The sequence below is a fragment of the Loxodonta africana genome, chromosome 4, assembly GCF_030014295.1.
Source record: "Loxodonta africana isolate mLoxAfr1 chromosome 4, mLoxAfr1.hap2, whole genome shotgun sequence".
Taxonomy (NCBI): Eukaryota; Metazoa; Chordata; class Mammalia; order Proboscidea; family Elephantidae; genus Loxodonta; species Loxodonta africana.
In genome coordinates this window covers 175,201,597-175,222,741 of record NC_087345.1, presented here as the reverse complement: position 1 = coordinate 175,222,741, position 21,145 = coordinate 175,201,597, and the positions used below count along the sequence as shown (strand labels likewise).

Here is a 21,145-nt window from a genome sequence, read left to right as displayed (position 1 = left end):
GAAGACCCAGGTTAGATTCCTGGCCAATGCCCATCATGTACAGCCACCATCCATCCGTCTGTGGAGGCTTGCATGTTGTTATGATGCTGACCAGGTTTCAGCAGAGCTTCTAGGTTAACACAGACTAGGAAGAAAGGCCTGGTGATCTACTTCTAAAAATCAGCAAATAAAAACCCTGTGAATCACAATGGTATGATCTGCAACCAATCAAGGGAATGGCACAGGACCCAGCAACATTTCCTTCCATCGTGCATGGTGACATCACAAGTCGGGGGCTAACAACAACAACAGAAGTTTGAAGAGTAACAGGATATTTATATAGTCTCAGTTTATCTTCCCACAAGATACTTATTAATCAGAAAGCAAAAAAACAGTAAAAAATGTATCTAGATGGTAAAAATATATCCAAATCTTATCATTTCAACAATCAATAAAAATTATTAATGAGATATTTTACATTATTTTATTCATACAAATTCTTGAAAATATACTGTGCATTTTATACTAAGAGCACATCTCAGTTCAGACCAGCCATGTTTCAAGTACCTGATAGTCATATATAGCTACCATACTGAACAGCTCACCTCTGGACTTTGAGAAATATAAAGATGAATAAAACACCATCTCTATTATCAGTAATCTTATAGTCCTTAGGGATGCTGACATATGAACATAATTTATAATATGATGCTAGAAGTGCTGCAAAGAAGGAGCCCTTGTGGCGAGGTGGTTAAGCACCAGGCTGCTAACTGAAAGGTCAGCAGTTCAAAGGCACCAGCCAGTCCTCGGGAGAAAGATGTGGCAGTCTAATTCCATAAAGATTACAGCCTTGGAAACCCATGAGATAGTTCTACTCTGTCCTACAGGGTCACTACAAGTCAGAATCAATTCAATGGCAATAGGTTTTGTTTCTGAGTTTTAAGTGCTGCAAGAGAAGTATGAATAAAGGATCATAGCAGCAGAAAATAAAGAACAATCGTTTCTCTTAGTCTGAAGTGTGGGGAAATATGTAAAGATTCTTACACAGAAAACGTGACTTGTGAGTTGTAATACGATGCCTTGATTCTGGTCTAACTCTCACCAGTTAACTATTAGATTTAATCGTGTATAAAGTTTAAAAATATTTTGCCTTCTCTCTTCTCCCACCCCAACCTACAAATTGACCTAGGAGCCTCTTCCAGGCTTCCCCTAACGGGTTTCCCAACTCTTTTTAAGAAAGGCCCTCCAAAAGCTCCTACCCAGTCACACACTAGCTCTATGTACACACAGTACACTTGAGTCACTATATTCCTGTTTCACATCACAAACCAGCCAGTCTTTAAACAAGAAGCTTCCTCCTTTAAAAATCTATAGGCTAGGAACACATGACAAATGATTTTGAGTGAATCACATGAACGGCATACCATGCCCTGGATGGGGAAGATGGTAAGGAAGCCACACCCAAAGATGAAGTTACCTGCAACATCCCTCTCTACCTCGGTGTGGAGCTGGGAGATTCTGACATACCTAATAGTCATTCTTAGACTTTCTCTGCAGTTATGCAAACCCTTTGTTCATTGATTTGTATTATGTTCTGTTAAGTAATAAAAGAACATAAGGCAATAATTCTTCACTAATTCTTTTTCACTGAGTACATATTTCCCCCACGTGTCTGTCAGTTTGTCGTACTATGGGGGCTTGCGTGTTGCTGTGATGCTGGCAGCCATGCCACCAGTATTCAAATACCAGCAGGGTCACCCAAGGTGGACAGGTTTCAGCTGAGCTTCTAGACTAAGGCAGACTAGGAAGAAGGAACTAGCGGTCTACTTCTGAAAAGAATTAGCCAGTAAAAACCTTACAAATAATGGCGTAACATTGCCTGATATAATGCCAAAAGATGAGCCCCTAGGGTTGGAAGGCACTCAAAAGATGATTGGGAAAAGTAGAGTAGACTTTAATGAAATCAGATGGAGTCAAGCTTTCAGAACGTTCATCAGCTGATGTGACAACTCAAAATGAGAAGAAACAGCTGCAAACATCCATTAATAATTGAAACGTGGAACAAAAAAAGTATAATATACAAAAATTGGGAATGGTCAAAAATGAAATGGAACGCATAAACATGGATATCCCAGGCATTAGTGAGTAGAAGTGGGCTGGTATTTGCCTTATTGAATCAGAAACAATCACATGGTCTACATGCAGAGAATGACAAATTGAATGGCGTTATATCCATCTTCAAAAAGACCATTTCAAGATCTATCCTAAAGTACAATGCTATCAGCGATAGGATAATATCCATACTCCTACAAGGAAGACCAGTTAATATGTTGCTGTTGTTCTTAGGTACCGTCGAGTCCGACTCCTAGTGACCTTATGATCAAGAGAACTACATACTGCCCAGTCCTGCACCATCCTTACAATCGTTGTTATGCTTGGACCCATTGTTGCAGCCACCGTGTCAATCCATTCCGTTGAGGGTCTTTCTCTTTTCCACTCACCCTGTACTTTACCAAGCATGACATCCTTCTCCAGGGACTGATCACTCCTGACAACATGTAAAAAGTATGTAACACTCGGTCTTGCCATCCTTGCTGCTAAGGAGCATTCTGGGTGTACTTGTTCCAAGACAGATTTATTCATTCTTTTGGGATACCATAGTATATTTAATATTCTTCGCCAATACCACAATTCAAAGGCATCAGTCAATTCTTGTTCAGTCTTCCTTATTCATTGTCCAGCTTTCACATGCATATGATGTGATTGAAAATACCACAGCACGGGTCAGGTGCACCTTAGTCTTCAAGGTGATATCTTTGCTTTTCAACACTTTAAAGAGGTTCTTTGCAGCTGATTTGCCCAATGCAGTGCGTCTTTTGATTTCTTGACTGCTGCTTCCATGGGTACTGATTGTGGATCCAAGTAAAATGAAATCCTTGACAATGTCAATCCTTTCTCCGTTTATCATGATGTTGCTTATTGGTCTAGCTGTGACGATTTTTGTTTTCTTTATGTTGAGGTGCAACCCATACTGAAGGCTGTGGTCCTTGATCTTCATTGGTAAGTGCTTCAAGTCCTCTTCATTTTCAGCAAGGAAAGTTGCGTCATCTGCATATCACAGGTTGTTAATGAGTCTTCCTCCAATCCTGATGCCCTGTTCTACATAAAGTCCAGCTTTTGGGAATATCTGCTCAGCATACAGATTGAATAGGTATGGTGAAAGGATACAAACCTGAGACATGCCTTTCCTGACTTAAAACCACTCAGTATCCCCTTTTTCTGGCCAAACAACTTTCTCTTGATCTATGTAAAGGTTCCTCGTGAGCAGACTTAAGTGTTCTGGAACTCCCATTCTTCACAATGTTATCCATATTTGTTATGATCCACACAGTTGAATGCCTTTGCATAGTCAATAAAATACAGGTAAACATCATTCTGGCATTCTCTGCTTTCAGTCAGGATCCATTAACATCAGCAATGATAGCCCTGGTTCCACATCCTCTTCTTAATCTGGCCTGAATTTCTGAGAGTTCCCTGCCAAAATACTGCTGCAGCTGCTTTTGAATGATCTTCAGCAAAATTTTACTTGTGTGTGATATTAATGATATTTTTCAATAATTTCTGTATTTGGTTGGATCACCTTCTTGGGAATATGGATCTTTTCCAGTCAGCTGGCCAGGAAGCTGTCTTCCATATTTCTTGGCATAGATGACTGAGTACTTCCAGCACTGCATCTGTTTGTTGAAAAATCTCAACTGATATTCTGTCAATTCTAGGAGACTTGTTTTCACCAATGCCTTCAGTGCAGCTTGGACTTCTTCCTTCAGTACCATTGGTTCCTGATCACACGCCACCTCTTCAAATGGTTGAACATCGACTAATTCTTCTTGGTATAATGACTCTGTGTATTCCTCCATCTTCTTTGGATGATTCCTGCGTCATTTAATATTTCCCCCATAGAATCCTTAACTATTGCAACTCAAGGCTTAAATTTTTTCTTCAGTTCTTTCAGCTTGAGAAATGCTGAGCGTGTTCTTCCGTTTTGGTTTTCTATCTCCAGTTCTTTGCACGTGTCATTATAATTCTTCATTTTGTCTTCTTGAGCCACCCTTTGAAATCTTCAGTTCTTTTACTTCATCATTTCTTCCTTTGCTTTAGCTAGCTGATTGACTTCGAGAGCAAGTTTCAGAGTCTCCTCTGATATCCACCTTGGTCGTTTCTTTCCTTACTTTTCAATTAACTCTTGCTTTCTTCATGTATGATGTCCTTAATGACATTCTACAAGTCGTCTGGTCTTTGGTCATTAGTATTCAATGCATCAAATCTATTCTTGAGATGGTCTTTAAATTCAGGTGGGATATGCTCAAGGTTTTACTTTGGCTCTCGTGGACTTGCTCTGATTTTCTTCAGTTTCAGCTTGAACTTGCATATGAACAATTGATGGTCTGTTCCACAGTCAGCCCCTGGCCTTGTTCTGATGATGATTTATGAAAATTGGAAATCCTCGAAAATAAAATGGGAACATGAACATCAATATCCTAGGCATTAAAAACCAAAGGCATTAGTGAGCTGAAATGGACTGCCATTGGCCATTCTGAATCGTACAATCACATAGTCTACTGTGCTGGGAGTGACAACTTGAAAAGGAATGGTGTTGCATTCATTGTCAAAAAGAACATTTCAAGATCTATACTGAAGTACAATGCTGTCAGTGATAGGATAATACCCATATGCCTGCAAGGAAGACCAGTTAATACGACTATTGTTCAAATTTACGCACCAACCACTAAGGCCAAAGATGAAGGAATTCAAGATTTTTATCAGTTTCTGCAGTCTGAAATTGATCAAAATACAATCAGGATGCATTGATAATTACTGGTGATTGGAATGCGAAAGTTGGAAACAAAGAAGAATTGGTAATTGGAAAATATGGCCTTATTGATAGAAACGATGCCAGAGAGTGCATAATAAAATTTTGCAAATCCAATGATTTTTGTTACAAATACCTTTTTTCAACAACATAAATACACGTAGACCTCACTGGATGGAATACACAGGAATCAAATCAACTACATCTGTGGAAAGAGATGATGGAAAAGGTCAATATCATCAGCTGGAGCAAGGCCAGGGGCCGACCGTGGAACAGACCATCAATTGCTCATATGCAAGTTCAAGCTGAAGCTGAAGAAAATTAGAACAAGTCCACAAGATCCAAAGTACAACCTTGAGTATTATCCCACCTGAATTTAGAGACAATCTCATGAACAGATTTGATGCAATGAACACTGATGACTAGACGAGTTCTAGAATGACATCAAGGACATTGTACATGAAGAAAGCAAGAGGTCATTAAAAAGACAGGAAAGAAAGAAAACAGCAAAATTGATGTCAGAAGAGTATGACACCCTTTTGGCTCAGTACTGAAGTCACTCCTAAGGTTCACCCTTCAGCCAAAGATTAGATAGGCCCACAAAACAAAATGAGACTAAATGGGCACACTAGCCAGGGTCAAGGATGAGAAGGCAGGATGTGACAGGAAACTGATAATGGAGAACCCAAGGTTGAGAAGGGGAAAGTGTTGACATGTCCTGGGGTTGGCAACCAATGTCACAAACCAATATGTGCACTAATTGTTTAATGAGAAGCTAGGTTCCTCTCTAAACCTTCATCTAAAGTACAATAATAATAATAAAAAATACAAGGAACAATCTCTATAAGGAAAAGTGGGATGAATGAAACAGATTTGTTTAGCAAGAAAAGCCATACGTCATGCACAATATTAAAAAAATGGGTATCAGAAGAGACCTGAACTTGTTCAGCAAAGTCAAGTATTTAAAGCAAATGGAAGAAATGATGAAGTAAAAGAGTTAAACAGGAGATTTTAATGGACAGCTTGAGAAAACAAAGTAAAGTATTATAATGACATGCGCAAAGACCTGGAGTTAGAAAATCCAAAGGGAAAAACATGCTCGGCGTTTCTCAACCTGAAAGAACTGAAGAAAAAATTCAAGCTTCAAATTGCAATACTGAAGGATTTCATGGGCAAAATACTGGACAACACAGGAAGTATCAAAAGAAGATGGAGGGAATACACAGAGTCACCGTACCAAAAAGAATTAGTCGACTTTCAAACATTTCAGGAGGTAGCAAATGATCAAGAACTGATGGTACTGAAGGAAAAAGTCTAAGCTGCACTGAAGGCATTGGCGAAAAACAAGGCTCTAAGAATTGACAGAATACCAATTAAGATGTTTCAACAAATGGATGCAGCACTGGAAGTGCTCAATCATCTATACCAAGAAATTTGGAAGACAGTTACCTGGCCAACCGGCAGGAAGAGAACCATATTTAGGAACATTTCAAAGAAAGGTGGTCCAACAGAATGAGGAAATTATCAAACAATATCATTAATATCACAAGCAAGCAAAATTTTGCTGAAGACCATTCAAAAGTAGTTGCAGCAGTACATCAACAGGGAACTACCAGAAATTCAAGCTGGAGTCAGAAGAGTTTGGGGAATCAGGGATATCACTGCTGATGTCTGATGCCTCCTGGCTGAAAGCAAAGAATACCAGAAAGATGTTTACCTGTGTTTTATTGACTATGCAGTGGCATTCTACTGTGTGGATCATAACAAGTTATGGATAACATTGTGAAGAATGGGAGTTCCAGAACACTTGATTGTGCTCATGAGGAACCTGTACATAGATCAAGAGGCAGTCGTTCGAGCAGAACAAGGGGATACAGCATGGCTCAAAGTCAGGAAAGGTGTGCACCAGTGTTGTACCCTTTCACTGTATTTATTCAATCTGTATGCTGAGCAAATATTCTCAGAAGCTGGACTTTATGAAGAACAGGGCATCAGGACTGGGGGAAGACTCATTAACAACCTGCAATATGTAGATAATACAACCTTGCTTGCTGAAAGTGAAGAGGACTTGAAGCGCTTACTGATGAAGATCAAAGACTATAGCCTTCAGTATGGGTTACACCTCAATATAAAGAAAGCAAAAATCCTCACAACTGGACCAATGAGCAACATCATAATAAATGGGGAAAAGACTGATGCTGTCAAGGATTTCATTTTACTTGGATCCAAAATCAACACCCATGGAAGCAGCAGTCAAGAAATCAAAAGACGCACTGCACTGGGCAAATATGCTGCAAAAGACCTCTTTAAAGAGCTAAAAAGCAAAGATGTCACTTTGTGGCCTAAGGTACACCTGACCCAAGCCATGGTGTTTTCAGTCACCTTATATGCATGTGAAAGCTGGACAATAAATAAGGAAAGCCGAAGAATTGATTTGTGATGCTGGCAAGGAACTCTGAATATACCATGGACCACCAAAAAAACAAACAAGTCTGTCTAGAAGAAATACACCCTGAATGCTCCTTAGAAGCAAGGATGACAAGACTTCATCTCACATACCTTGGACTTGTTATCAAGAAGGACAACATGCTTGGTAAAGTGGAGGGTCAGCACAAAAGGAAAAGACTCTCAATGAGATGGACTGACACAGCTGCTGCAACACATGGCTCAAACATAACCACGATCATGAGGATGGCGCAGGACAGGGCAGTGTTTCGTTTTGTTGTGCATGGGGTTGCTATGAGTCGGAACCGACTATAGCATCTAACTACAATAAGAAGTACATACTTCGCTATGTCACAGGTTTTGATATTTGGCATTCTTCTGTTGATTTCTAAATAGTTTAAAACTGAACAAAATATTACTTTAAGAGAGTTAAATTTCTATGTAGTTATATTTTGGTTATTTTTTTTAATCACTATTATTAATTTCATGTTCCTACATTTTAGACCATTGAAGCCTAATATATGATCAATTTGTGGTCTAATAAACAATCAGTTTTTAAAATTCCCCAGTAGATCACTGCAACTGTTATACTGTCCAAATAAGCAATTGCCACCATTAGAAATACTTGGTGCTTTAAGAAATAGACTTTCTTACCAAGAATATCGGTTCTCCAAACGGTGAAAAATCAATCACGTTAACTTTTACTGGTCTTAACCCATTTTGTTGTGGTTTGAACAATTTAGGAGATACTCCCAAATCTTGTCTTGCTCCATGGCTTATAAGACCCTAATAATAAGAACAAGACCAACGGTGACTAAAGAAATGTATTAGGTGTAAGGCTAAATAAAGCTAACATTCTTGAAACAGTTTAAATTAGATTACAATAAAATCAAAGAATAAGTTAATCTTTAATGAAGATATAGATCAGGCAACTCTATGAAAGGAGAAGAATGTGTTATAAAATGAAACTTAAAATATTACTCACCATGTCTGTGCCAACAATAAAATGATTAGGATCTGAAGGAAGAAACTTAACATTCAGTGTTTGTGCAGTCCCTCCAAATGCAGTATCTTTACGGGAAAGACTGAAAAAAAAAATACAAAGATGAGCAGATCAACTCCGTTGAAACCTTAAGGATAATGACAATACTGGACAATTATTTAGCAATTATTATGTGTCATTAGATGTTTTCTCTTGATTCTTAACCACTCTGTTTTCTATTTATTTTTCTATTACTGCACTTTTGAGAATTTCTTCAGATCTATCCTCCTATTCGTTTTTCATTATGGTCTGATCTATTTAACCATTCACTTAAGTATTAAATTACAGAGATGATAGATTCATTTCTAAAATATCTTTTAGATTTTATAATCTCAAATTCTTGGTATGCTAATCCTATCTGTTGTATCATGGTGTACTCTTTCCTTATGTTTGAAAATTTTTGTTTGTGAACTCATCTTCGGCATGGATTGTTTTCCTAAAGGAATCTTGTTTACCCTAGCTTGTGAAAGTACCCCTACCCTGCCAGGTAGTTTCACCTATGCTTTTATGGTGAAACCAATGAAGGGGTTCACAGGTCTGGCATTTTTTTTGTTAACTTTTCAGCTTGAAGATTTCCATACCACATCCTGAGTTCGGGATTTCAAATTCTTCAAAGCTTCCTTGTCTTTCCTAGGCTTTGGGTGAGGCTTTCTGGATTTCTCTTTCACTGAAAACCAAAAAACTAAACCCATTGCAACTTTTAAGCAGGGCGTTATTCAGTTTCTATGTAATTGATTTTTTTTCCTTGGTCTTTCTGTTGTTAATTTCTACTTGGATGGCGTTGTGGTCAGAGAAGATACTTTGCATTATTTCAGTGTTTTGGATTTTGTTGAGGTTTGCTCTGTGGCCTAAGATGTGGTCTCTTTGGGAGAATGTTTCATGTGTGTTGGAAAAGAATGTGCACTTTCCAGCTGTTGGGTGAAATGTACACATGTCTAAGAGATCAAGTTAGCTCATTGTGCCCTTTGGTTCTTCTGTACCTTTGCTGAGTTGCTTTCTAGATGTTCTGTCCTTTACTGAGAGTGGTGTGTTGTAAGTCTCCTACTATTACCGTAGAACTACCAATTTCTCTTTTCACTGCTGTTAGAGTTTGTTTCACGTATTTTGGAGCCCTGTCCTCGGGTGCATAGATGTTTATTATGGTTAATCATCCCATATCATGGTGAATCGTCCCTTTAATCAATATATAGTGCCCTTGTCTCTTATGATGAATTTTGTTTTACAGTCTATTTTATCTGAGATGAGTATTACCACACCTGTACTTTTTTGGTAGTTGTTTGCTTGATATATTTTTTTCCATCCTTTGATTTTTAATAAATTTATGTCATTGTTTCTAAGGTGTGTCTCCTGCAGACAGCATATTCATGGGTCCTGTTTTTTAATTTATTCTGTCACTCTCTGTCTCTTTATGGCTGCATTTAGGCCATTTACATTCAGTGGAATTATTGATAGGTGTGAGTTAATTGCTGTCATTTTGTAGTGTTTTTTTTTTTTTTTTAAGGTGTTGATATTTTCTTTGTTCCTCTAACTATCCAGTGCTGAGTTCCTTTTATTTGTGGATTTCTTTTTCATTTCTGTTTTTGCAGATTTTGTTTTAATTAAGACTTTATGTTCTTCTTTATTTTGATAAGAAGGTTTGTTAACTTGCTTTGTGGTTACCTTGAAATTTACCCTCATCTTCCTAGGTTTGAACCAGTATATTATTACTCGGTATCACCTTGCCTTCCTCTCCATTATAAAAAGTTCTATACCTATACCGTTTATTCCCTCTTTTATTGTTCTGACATCGTTGTCATTTACAGATTAACCTCTCTGGTTCCCTGCTGCAATTCTTTTGGTTTTCAATAGTCTTTGACAGTTCATTTCCTAGGTTGGTATCTGGCTGGTACAATCTTGCATCCTAGATTCAGGCTGTGGTCTGATGTTGTCTGTTCTCAGATCAAAGGACTCCCTTTAATAATTCTTGTAAGTTTGGTTTGGTTTTTTCATATTCCCTAAATTTCTGTTTATCTGGAAATGTCTTAATTTTACCATCATATTTGAACGAAAGTTTTGCAGGATATATTATTTCTAGTTGGCAATTTTGTTCTTTCAAGGTTTTATATACACCAACCCACTGTCTTCCTGCCTGCCTGATTTCTGCTGAATAATCAGAGCTTAGTCTTATTGTTTCTCCTCTGTATGTAACTCTTTCTCTCGAGCTACTCTCGGGGCTTTTTTTTTTTTTTTTCTTTGGCTTTAGTGAGTGTGATTATGATATGCCTTGATGATTTTCCTTTGGGGTTTATCCTATATGCAGTTTGTTCAGCTTCTTAGATAGTCAACTCTTCATCTTTCATGATACTAGGGAAGTTTTCTGTCAGCAATCTTTCTATGATCCTCTCTGTGTTTTCCATTTTCTCCCCGTTCTGGAACTCTAGTCACTCGCAAATTTTTGCTTTTGATTGTATCCCACATAATTCTCAGGCTTTCCTCATTTTTCTCTGTTCTATTTTCTGATTTTTTCCTCAAACTGAGTTGTATCCAAGTATTTGTCTTCCATTTCACTGATCCTGTCTTCCTTCATTTCAGACCCACTCCTCAGCCCTTCTAAGACACTGTCCATTTCTGAAATCTTGTTGTTTATCTTTTGGATTTCTAATTGTTATTTTTGCATGATTTCTAGTTGTGAATTCGTTTTGGCATTTTGTTCCTATATTATTTTCCTGAATTCTTCCGTTTTTTTGGTCAGTATTATCCATGAATTTATTTGCCTTTTCTATAAATTTGTCTATTTTTTCCTCATTTTTGTCTGCTTTTTGCTTCAACTCTTGGATAGCTCTAAAGACTAGACATTTGAATTCCCTGTCAGGAAGTTCCACTGCTTTTTCTTCTATTGGAAAGTCATCTGGTGTTTTATTTTGGATGTCTACTGGAGCCATCCTGTCCTGTTTTTTTAAAAAGTTTTGATATTTTCTGCTGTATTCAGGACATTCAGTAGTTATATTCTTTGTTTATTGATTCTAGATCTGTTTGTTTCGTCCTGCTTCTTTTTATTTGGTTAAATCTGAGCAGGCGGGCCGTACTTTTTTGTTGTTTGCTCAATCTGTGGTCACAATCCTTTTCACCTCCTTGTCCAATGGGCAGGGTCAGTTGCTCTACTATGGTGCAGCAGGTCAGATCCAGCTGTAGGGGAAAAGCTAGGATGGGTAGTTTGTGGCACATACTAGGGCTGACAGGGCGGGCCAGGAATCGGTGCTGGGCAGGTTCTGGTAGGCTGTGCCTGTGCTGCTCAGGACATGATGTTCAGCACACAGTGCAGGTAGGCAGGAAGGAGGGTGGAGGTTGTGACGTGTGGAGCTAATATGGGTATGGAAAAAAGGAGAGAAAGGAGAAACAGGAGCCAAAAACAAAAAAGAAAACAAAAGGGTGCTAAGGGAGCTTTCCATTGAAGTGGACAGATGAGAAACCAAGAAATGGAGAAAAAAAAAAAAAAGAAAGAAAAAAAAAAACTAGATAAAAAATCTAGAAAAAAGAAAAGAAAAGCCCCAGGGGTCCCACTGGTGCAGGGGTGAAGATCGAGGAAGTGATTCCTAGGCTGTGCTGTATAGCCTGGCTACAGGGGGTGTAGATGTCACAGAGCACTGGGTATTCAGGAGACAGGAAAAGAAGGTAAGTGTAGAGAGATGAGAACTGAAGAAAGACAGATATGAAAAAAGGGAGAAAAAAAATTCACCCAGGGCCTACGCAGACTGGGTAAGTGGCTCCTAAGCCACGTGGTACAGCCCAGCTAGAAGGGGCTCCCAAGCTGTGAAAAGAAAAACAAAGCAAAGCAAAAAAGAAAAAAGCCCCACGGATCCCACCAGTGTGTTGTTGCAGGCCAGGGGAGCGGTTCCCCAGTTGAGCAGTGCTTTACAGCCTTTCAGGAAGAAGCAGAGATGGCACATGGAGCCAGGTATTTGAGAGAAAGGACGGGAAGGTGGTGTAAGGCACAGAAGAAACCAAAAGAAACAAAAAAAAGTAACACCAACGACAGACAAATGGCACTCAGGGGGCTTGCCAGTGTGGGCAGGGCAAATCCAAGCAGCCCGAGGCCAAAGCAGTTGCCTTCCAGCCAAGAGGCTGTGGCCAGTGGGAAGCAGAGGAGGCCAAAGTGCTGGTGAGGGAGGATGAGGGTGGAAACGCGTATATTGCTGGTTACTGGGTGCTCTGTCTCCTGCTGGGAGCCCCATGAAGCTGCTTTCCCGTGCTCCCTGTCTGCCGATCTCTGACAGTAGTTCAAGATGGCAAATCCATGCTGCATTAGCTGATACGGGACCTCCATGTGTATCCTTCCTCGTTCTGTGTCCTCTGTCACTTTCTTAGTCCATTCAGTGTTTGGCTGAGTTCTTTATTTCTTCATTTGACACTTCAGATTCCAGGAATGACATTTGTCTCTGTTTTATTTAGTTTTTCCAGTCTTTGCTGTGGAGGGATGGTGTGGTGCTTCTGTCTATGGGGCCAAGTTGGCCAGAAGTCTGGGTGGATTTGATCCACCAGCATTTTTTTAGTAGCCAAGGCCTACACCCAGGTCTGATATTTTTCTTTCTGCAGGTTGTCACAACATTGGCTCACAAGCTTACCACTGGTCCTTATTTCTCTTTGTTTACCCTTCTTGTTTCTGGCATTCAGAGATTTTTCTTGCTTTCTTTTTATAACTATAGTTAGCTTTATAACAATAAGGCTTTTGTTAAAAAGTTTTTACTTTATACAGTATATCTGTTTGTAACAGTAAAGGGGTCCTTGTTAGTTCCTACTGCCATGTTGTCACAGTCAGAAGTCAGGAATCTGGCTACCCTTTATCAGTCTCCTTTCCAAGCTCTTCTTCCTCCATACATCTTAAACAGACAGACCCCAGTTTTGAATCTTTGGGTCTCCTCTCACAATTACCTTCAGGACTGCAAATATCACTGATGGCTTCCAAATCAGTGCCTCCAGCTGAGATCCCTCCAGTGGAGCCAGCTGCCTCCTGCACATCTCCATGAATATCTCAAGCTCAGCCCATCCTAAACTGAACCATTTCCTACCCATCCCAGAACTTCTTCAACAAACCCCTTTTCCTCTTAAGTTCTTTATCATGTGACTGGTACTCAGTGACCGAACTAGACATATTTGTGGGTAGTAGGCAAGGCCAACCTAGACTTTTCACTCTCAATCATTCCTAAAATCAGTCACCAGGTTATTTCAATTCTACCCCTTATTCCATACCCTTCTGTTCATATCCACTAGTATTGCCTTAGTTTAGACTCTTACTTTTCATATGGGTTACTACAATAGCCTCCTAACTGGTCACCCTAATTCAACTTTCCTTTCCTCTGTTCTGTATGTACATTTTTGCCAATTTGATCACTCAAAATGGCATACAAGACATGTCACTCCTTGCCTTAAAATATTTTAATGGCTTCCTATCATCTTCAAGGTAATGTCTAAACCCTTTAGCACAGTGTCTTAGTCATCTACTGCTGTTATAACAGAAATACTACAAGTGGATGGCTTTAGCAAAGAGTTTATTCTCTCACAGTCCAGGAGGCTACAAGTCCGAATTCAGGGTTCCAGCTCCAGGGAAAGGCTTTCTCTCTCTGTTGGATCTGGAAGAAGGGCCTTGTCATCGGTCTTCTTGGTCTGGGAGCATCTCAGCACAGGAACCTCAGGTCCACGTGCTCTGCTTCCGGCTCCTTTCTTGATGGTATGAGGTTCTCCTCTCTCCCTGCTGGCTTCTCTCTTTTATATCTCAAAGAGACTGGCTTAAGACACTATCCAATCTTGTATACCTCGTCAATATAACTACCACTAATCCATTTCATTTCACCACAGTGATAGGACTTACAACACACGGGGAAATCACATAAAACGGTGGACAATCACACAATACTGGACTCATGGCCCAGCTAAGTTGACAGACATTTTGGGGGGACACAATTCAATCCATGGCACACAGCAAAAAGGATTCTTTAGGGTCTGACCACTGACTCATCCCCCATGTCTCTTGACATCAAACCTACTGGCAGTTTTCTAAATGCATCCTGCATTTTCATACATACTAAAACCAGTTGCCATTGAGTCAGCTCCAACTCATGGTGACTTTATATTGCAGAGTAGAACTGTGCTTCATAGGATTTTCAGTAACTGATTTTTGGAAAGTAGATCACTAAGCCTTTCTTCCAAGGCACCTCTGAGTGGACTGAAACTTCCAACCTTTTGGTTAAGAGCTGAGTGCTTAACTGTCTGCATCACCCACGGACTCCTCATACATACTAGGCCTTCACAAGTAATGTTTGCTCTGATTGGAACATTCTTCTTTGCCTAAAGAACTCTAGTCTTTCAAAGACTCAGTTTAGTTAACACCTTTCTTTAAGATGTCACCATTTCACTCCATTCCCTCCCAAAACCTGTCCCCTTCTTTGAGCTTTGACATGCCTTATTCATTTCCTCTCACATTACACTTAATATTCCATATTATAATTGTGAACATGAATTTGCACCATCCAGATTCCCACACTTCAGTGAAGTACTTGTTTTCTGAGATCTAGGCAGGTTAGGAGTGTTAAAGACAGACAGCCTTCAGTTGTCAGGCCTTCAGGGCTGTAGAGAGGTACTTCACCCAATGTCACACCTCTTACGAGGGAGGCTCATAACTGATCAAGAAGAGAGTATAAATGCCTGGCCATTCTAGCCCAAAATTCATTGGACATCAGAGGCTGTTGCTGAGCTTCAGTCATAGCTCAACTTCTCCTCTATCCCCAATTCTGCTTCTTCCCCCACTTTCACAGACGTTGATCGCAAGAAAACTCCTTAAGAAACATCATCCATACTCAATTCCATTTCAGGGTCTTCTTCATCTGAAATTCAGGAACCCCACCTACAATAACAATCATGTTTTCCATGTCTGCCTCCTTATAGGAGCTCCTTCAGAAAAGAGACATTATTCCTTGCTGCCTAGCCCAAAGCTGGCACAAAGAATAAACTCAACACCATTTGGCAAATAAGTGTCTGGTGAACATTTATTACACACATATCTAGGAAATGCAGTATTAGGTTATTTTTGGGGGAGGAGGAACTAACATCGGATACATTAGATACTTTCCTTTAAAGAGTGTACTGTATAATGAAGCACAGGAAAAATTCATAGTTAAAAAAAAACTGGTATAAAATGATAAAGGATATAAAGGAGATAAAAATGTTATTGTTGTCAGGTGCCATCGAGTTGATTCCAACTCACAGCGACCCTATGTACCACAGAACGAAACACTGCCCAGTCCTGTGCCACCCTTACAATCATTGTTATGCTTGAGCCCATTGTTGCAGCCACTGTGTCAATCCACCTTGTTGAGGGTCTTCCTCTTTTCCGCTGACCCTGTACTCTGCCGAGCATGATATCATTCTCCAGGGACTGATCCCTCCTGACAACATGTCCAAAGTATGTAAGATGCAGTCTTGCCATCCTTGCTTCTAAGAAGCATTCTTGTTGTACTTCTTCCAAGACAGATATGTTCGTTCTTTTGGCAGTCCATGACATAGTCAATATTCTTCGCCAACAACACAACTCAAAGGCGTCAATTCTTTTTTGGTCTTCCTTATTCATTGTCCAGCTTTCACATGTGTATGATGTGACTAAAAATACCATGGCTTGGGTCAGGCACACCTTAGTCTTCAAGGTGACATCTTTGCTTTTCAACACTTTGAAGAGTTATTTTGCAGCAGATTTGCCCAATGCAATGCATCCTTTGATTTTTTCACTGCTGCTTCCATGAGTGTTGACTGTGGATCCAAGTAAAATGAAATCTTTGACAACTTCAATCTATTCTCTGTTTATCGTGATGTTGCTTATTGGTCCAGTTGTGAGGATTTTTGTTTTCTTTATGTTGAGGTGAGGGCTGTGGTCTTTGATCTTCATCAGTAAGTGCTTCAAGCCCTCTTCACTTTCAGCAAGGAAGGTTGTGTCATCTGCATAACGCAGGTTGTTAATGAGTCTTCCTCCAATCCTGATGCCCTGTTCTTCTTCATAGAGTCCAGCTTCTTGGATTATTTGTTCAGCATACGGACTGAATAGGTATGGTGAAAGTTTACAACCCTGACACACATCTTTCCTGACATTAAACCAATCAGTATCCCCTTGTTCTGTCTGAACAACTGCCTCTTGATCTATGTAAAGGCTCCTCATGAGCACAAGTAAGTGTTCCGGAATTCCCAATCTTTACGATGTTATCCATAATTTGTTATGATCCACACAATCAAATGCCTTTGAATAGTCAGTAAAACACAGGTAAACATCCTTCTGGTATTCTCTGCTTTCAGTCAGGATCCATCTGACATCAGCAATGATATCTCTGGTGCTATGTCCTCTTCTGAATCTGGCCTGAATTTCTGGTAATTCCCTGTCAAAATACTGCTCCAGATGCTTTTGAATGATCTTCAGCAAAATATTGCTTGCATGTGATATTAATGACATTGTTCAATAATTTCCACATTCAGTTGGATCACCTTTCTTAAGAATAGGCATAAATATGGATCTCTTCCAGTCAGTTGCCCAGAAAGCTGTCTTTCGTATTTCTTGGCATAGATGATGAGCACTTCCAGAGCTGGATCCGTTTGTTGAAACATCTCGATTGATATTCTGTCAACATCTGGAGCCTTTTTTTTTTTGCCAGTGCCTTCAGTGCAGCTTGGACTTCGTCCTTCAGTACCATCGGTTCTGGTCACATGCTACCTCTTGAAATGGTTGAATGTCGACTAATTCTGTCTGGTATAATGACTGTGTATTCTTTCCATCTTCTTTTGATGCTTCCTGCGTCATTTAATATTATCCCCACAGAATCCTTCCCCGCACATGTCTGTCAGTTTGTTGTACTATGGGGGCTTGAGTGTTGCTGTGATGCTGGAAGCTATGCCACCAGTATTCAGATACCAGCATGGTCATCCATGGAGGACAAGTTTCAGCTCAGCTTCCAGAATAAGACGGACCAGGAAGAAGGACCCAGTAGTCTACTTCTAAAAAGAATTAGCCAGTGAAAACCTTATGAATAGCAGCAGAGATAAGAATAGTCTTAAAATCCAGTCAGGGAACTAGGAAGAAATGGTGGGATCAGTAAGCCAAACTGACTAATCCAGAAATCATTTATATTTGACTCTGTAATACCCTGGATGACTTTCTAAAAACATAAATGATTCACTTTCATAATTATATTTAAACCAACCAAAGTTTATTAAAAATCTCTGAGCATATATAATTCATTATTCACAACCCACAGATATTCTGTATGATGATGAGGACCCAGGCTAATATAAAACATTTTTCATGCATAATTCATATGTTGATAGCTAACCACAGACTGCAGTAAGTGGTAACAAGTGAAATCTTTAGGAAATAAATTAACAAGGAACATATAAATACCACAAATAAAATTCATACATTTATTAAGATTTTGATGTCATATTAAGTTAAATGAGTAAAAGCAGAAATCTAAATTACTGAATAATGTTAATGTTTCTGGTTCCTGAAAATTATCTAATTTAACTTCCAGATTGTATTAAAAATGGGTAATAAAATACTCAAACAGTATCAATTTGTAAAACAGAAAATATTTTAGTCAAAGAAGAAGTGTTAACTCTACATCGGGATATTTTATTTATTAAATTGACTGAATAACAATAAACTAGCAAAAATTACTATGTGAAAAATTACCAATTATCTAATGTAATTTTCATCCTGTGAGAAATTGATCTTTCCAAGATAAGGAGAGTTGCTTTAGCATATTCATAATGGCATAGTCTTACCTGTTATTCAACTGTATCACAGAGCTATGTACTAATTTTATTCTCCCTCCAGGTATTAAACCTACAAATAGATAAACCAAACATAAAAGCACTTTCAAATAGAATTCTTAAGTCAAAATCTAATTACAGTTGCCTGGAATCATTTTTCATTGCTTAAATATCTGTTTTAGGAAATGACATTAAAATACCAATCAATAAACAGTATTCCCTCCCTAACTGCTAGAGTGATATGCCAGTAAACTGCTTTAGGATAAGAATTAAGAATTTGCAGTTCAGAGCCTTATGTGAAAAAAGATTAGTGGAATCAAGATCTATAAGCTTAAAGCTGGGCCAAGATGGCAGAGTAGTCAGGCACTTCTGGTAGTCCCTCTTACAACAAAGACCTGAAAAATCAAGTTAATCAATTATGTATATGATAAGCTAGGAACACCGAACATCAAAGGCAAAGTTAAAAAACAGGACTGAGCAACAGGCAAAAAGAGATGGTGCAAGAGCAGTGAGGAATTGCCAGACCTGATTCGGTGGGAGCACATCAGCCTCAATCCCCTGGCACAACCGTGGCAGGGCTGGTGGTAGCATTCAGGATGCAGCTGCTTCAGCAAAAGAAGTCAAGGGAAGTGACACAGCCTTGATCACCCGACGTAACAACGGCAGGGCTGGTGGTGGAATTTAGGATGCAGCTGCTTAAGTGAAAGAAGGCAAGCGAGGTGGCACAGCCCCATCCACTGGCGCGACCGTGGCACGGCCAAGCCACCACACAGAATCTACACATGCTTTCGGTATTTGAGATAAAACAGCGCTCTCGGCACAAGATACGTGATTTTGTCTAATTTACAGCACAGATCTACTAGCTCTTCCTTTTGAAAGACTTCTCTGCCATCTATCTGATCCCTCCTCCCTCTGCCCCAGCTAGCTTCAGTGAAAGTTGATTTCCCTGGGCCTGAGATAGGTTCTGCTGCACATCCTGAGCCATTCCTCCAGCCTTGGAGAAGGAACAAATAAACAAATGGGGCAAAAAAATCTGCCAGCTCCCCTGAACTGGAAACTTAGAGCACAAGTGGCTCCTGTCCAGGCACAAGTGGTTCAAACAGACTTTGAATGTCTTTCACCCCTGCATAGACCCAAGTGGCCCAGTAAAGCAGATAGGATCTGGCTGTTATAATGCAAGGGTGAATATGCTTGAAGTCTAATTGTTTCAGCTGTGCAGTGGAGCCTCAGGTTTTTGAGATTTGATACCGTTCTGCCTATTAAACAGGGTCCTCACCTACACACAGTTGGGGCGTGAGGACTGGTGGCTCGACCCATGCCACCTAGTCACCCACCACAGGGGTGCAAGGATAAGTGGTATCTCCCAGTCCTTACAGTTAAAGCCATTGGGTGCCTATGGTACGGCTGCAGAGCAAACCCACCAGTGCACTCTAGAGAACAGGGATGTGCCTTCCTCACAGACACTCGGGGGAAATTTGTCCTTCCCCACCCTTCTCAGAGCATGACCCTCTGCTGGAACCAAAAACCAATCACCACTGCTACTCTAAGATCGTAGGTGAGAGCCTGTACCACACACGAGGTGACTGACTACCTGGACACCTGAGCTGAATCTATACAAGAATAGTGAATGGAGTCTTAGGCTCATACATGTGGTAACAACTCTAGCCATCTGGTGACAGGAATTAGTCATTCAAAAGTTCCAATAAACAAGTTAGCTCACTCTAGTAGCCTATTCAAGTATGTAAAAACAAAACAAAGCAAGAATCTAGTACATGGTGAGCAAACATAATATAAATTAATGCAATAACTTATAGATGGTTCAGAGACAACAGTCGATATCAAATCACATAAAGAAGCAGACTATGATCACTTGAACAAACTCCCAAAATGAAGAATCAAGGTGTGTCTTAGTTACCTAATGCTGCCATAACAGAAATACCACAAGCAGATGGCTTTAACAAAGAGAAATTTATCTTCTCATAGTCTAGGAGGTTTTAAGTCCAAATTCAGGGCATCGGTTCCAGGGGAAGGCTTTCTCTCCTTGTCGGCTCTGGAGGAAGATTTTGCCTGGTTGAGGAGCATCTCAGGTGGAGGGACCCTGTGTCCAAAGAACACGCTCTGCTCCTGGTGCTGCTTTCTTGGTGGTGTGAGGTCCCCTACTTTCTGCTTGCTTCCCTTTCCTTCTGTCTCTTGAGAGATAAAAGGTGGTGCAGGCCACACCCCAGGGAACTCCTTTTTGGATCAGGGAAGTGACCTAAATAATCCTTTTAACCACAGGCAGAGATTATGATTTATAACACATAGGAAAATCACAAAATGGAGAATAACTACACATGGCCTAACCAAGTTGACACATATGTTGGGGGACACAATTCAACCCTTTACACAAGGAATCTTCCAGATGAAGATGTCTTCCTGGAATTACCAGATGTAGAATACAAAAGACTAATATACAGAACTCATCAAGACATCAGGAAGGAGAGCAGGCAAAACATAGAACAGGCCAAGGAGCACAAAGCTAAGGCAGTGGAGGAAATTAAGAAGTTTACTTAAGAACAATGAAAAATTTAATAGGTTGAAAGAATCCATAGAGAGGCAGCAATCAGAAATTCAGAAGATTAACAACAAAATTTCAGACTTAGACAACTCAGTAGAAAGTCAGCAGAGCAAAACTGAGGAAATGGAAATCCCAATTAGTGAGGCTGAAGATAAAACACTTGGCAAAAATATATTCAAGGAAAAATCAAGTAAAAGAATTTCAAAAAATGGAGAAACCCTAAGGATCACGTGGGATGGTATCAAGAGAAATAACCTACGAGTGATTGGAGTATCAGAACAGGGAGGAGAAACAGAAAATACAGAGAGAATTGTTGGATATTTGTTGACAGAAAACTTCCCTGATATCATGAAAGATAAGAAGATACCTATCCAAGATGCTCATCGAACTCCATACAAGATAGATCCCAAAACAAAGTCACTGAGACATATAATTAAACTTGCCAAAACCAAAGATAAAGAGAAAATTTTAA

The 21,145-nt window shown here is 39.7% G+C and overlaps 1 protein-coding gene across 2 annotated transcripts in view; it reads right to left on the bottom strand.

Annotated features, from left to right (window-relative positions):
* Window positions 1-21,145, bottom strand: part of DYNC2I1 (dynein 2 intermediate chain 1) — a 189,366-nt gene that overhangs the window by 19,522 nt on the left and 148,699 nt on the right. Inside the window, exons 21-23 of one of the 2 annotated variants that reach the window (XM_003410524.4) lie at window positions 18,129-18,189; window positions 8,280-8,379; window positions 7,949-8,080 (exon numbers count right to left, since the gene is read on the bottom strand). In XM_003410524.4, coding sequence (XP_003410572.2) covers window positions 7,949-8,080; window positions 8,280-8,379; window positions 18,129-18,189 — 293 coding nt within the window. Of the gene's footprint in view, window positions 1-7,948; window positions 8,081-8,279; window positions 8,380-11,740; window positions 17,343-18,128; window positions 18,190-21,145 lie in introns of those variants that run through there. The other variant, XM_064285057.1, reaches the window with a different exon arrangement.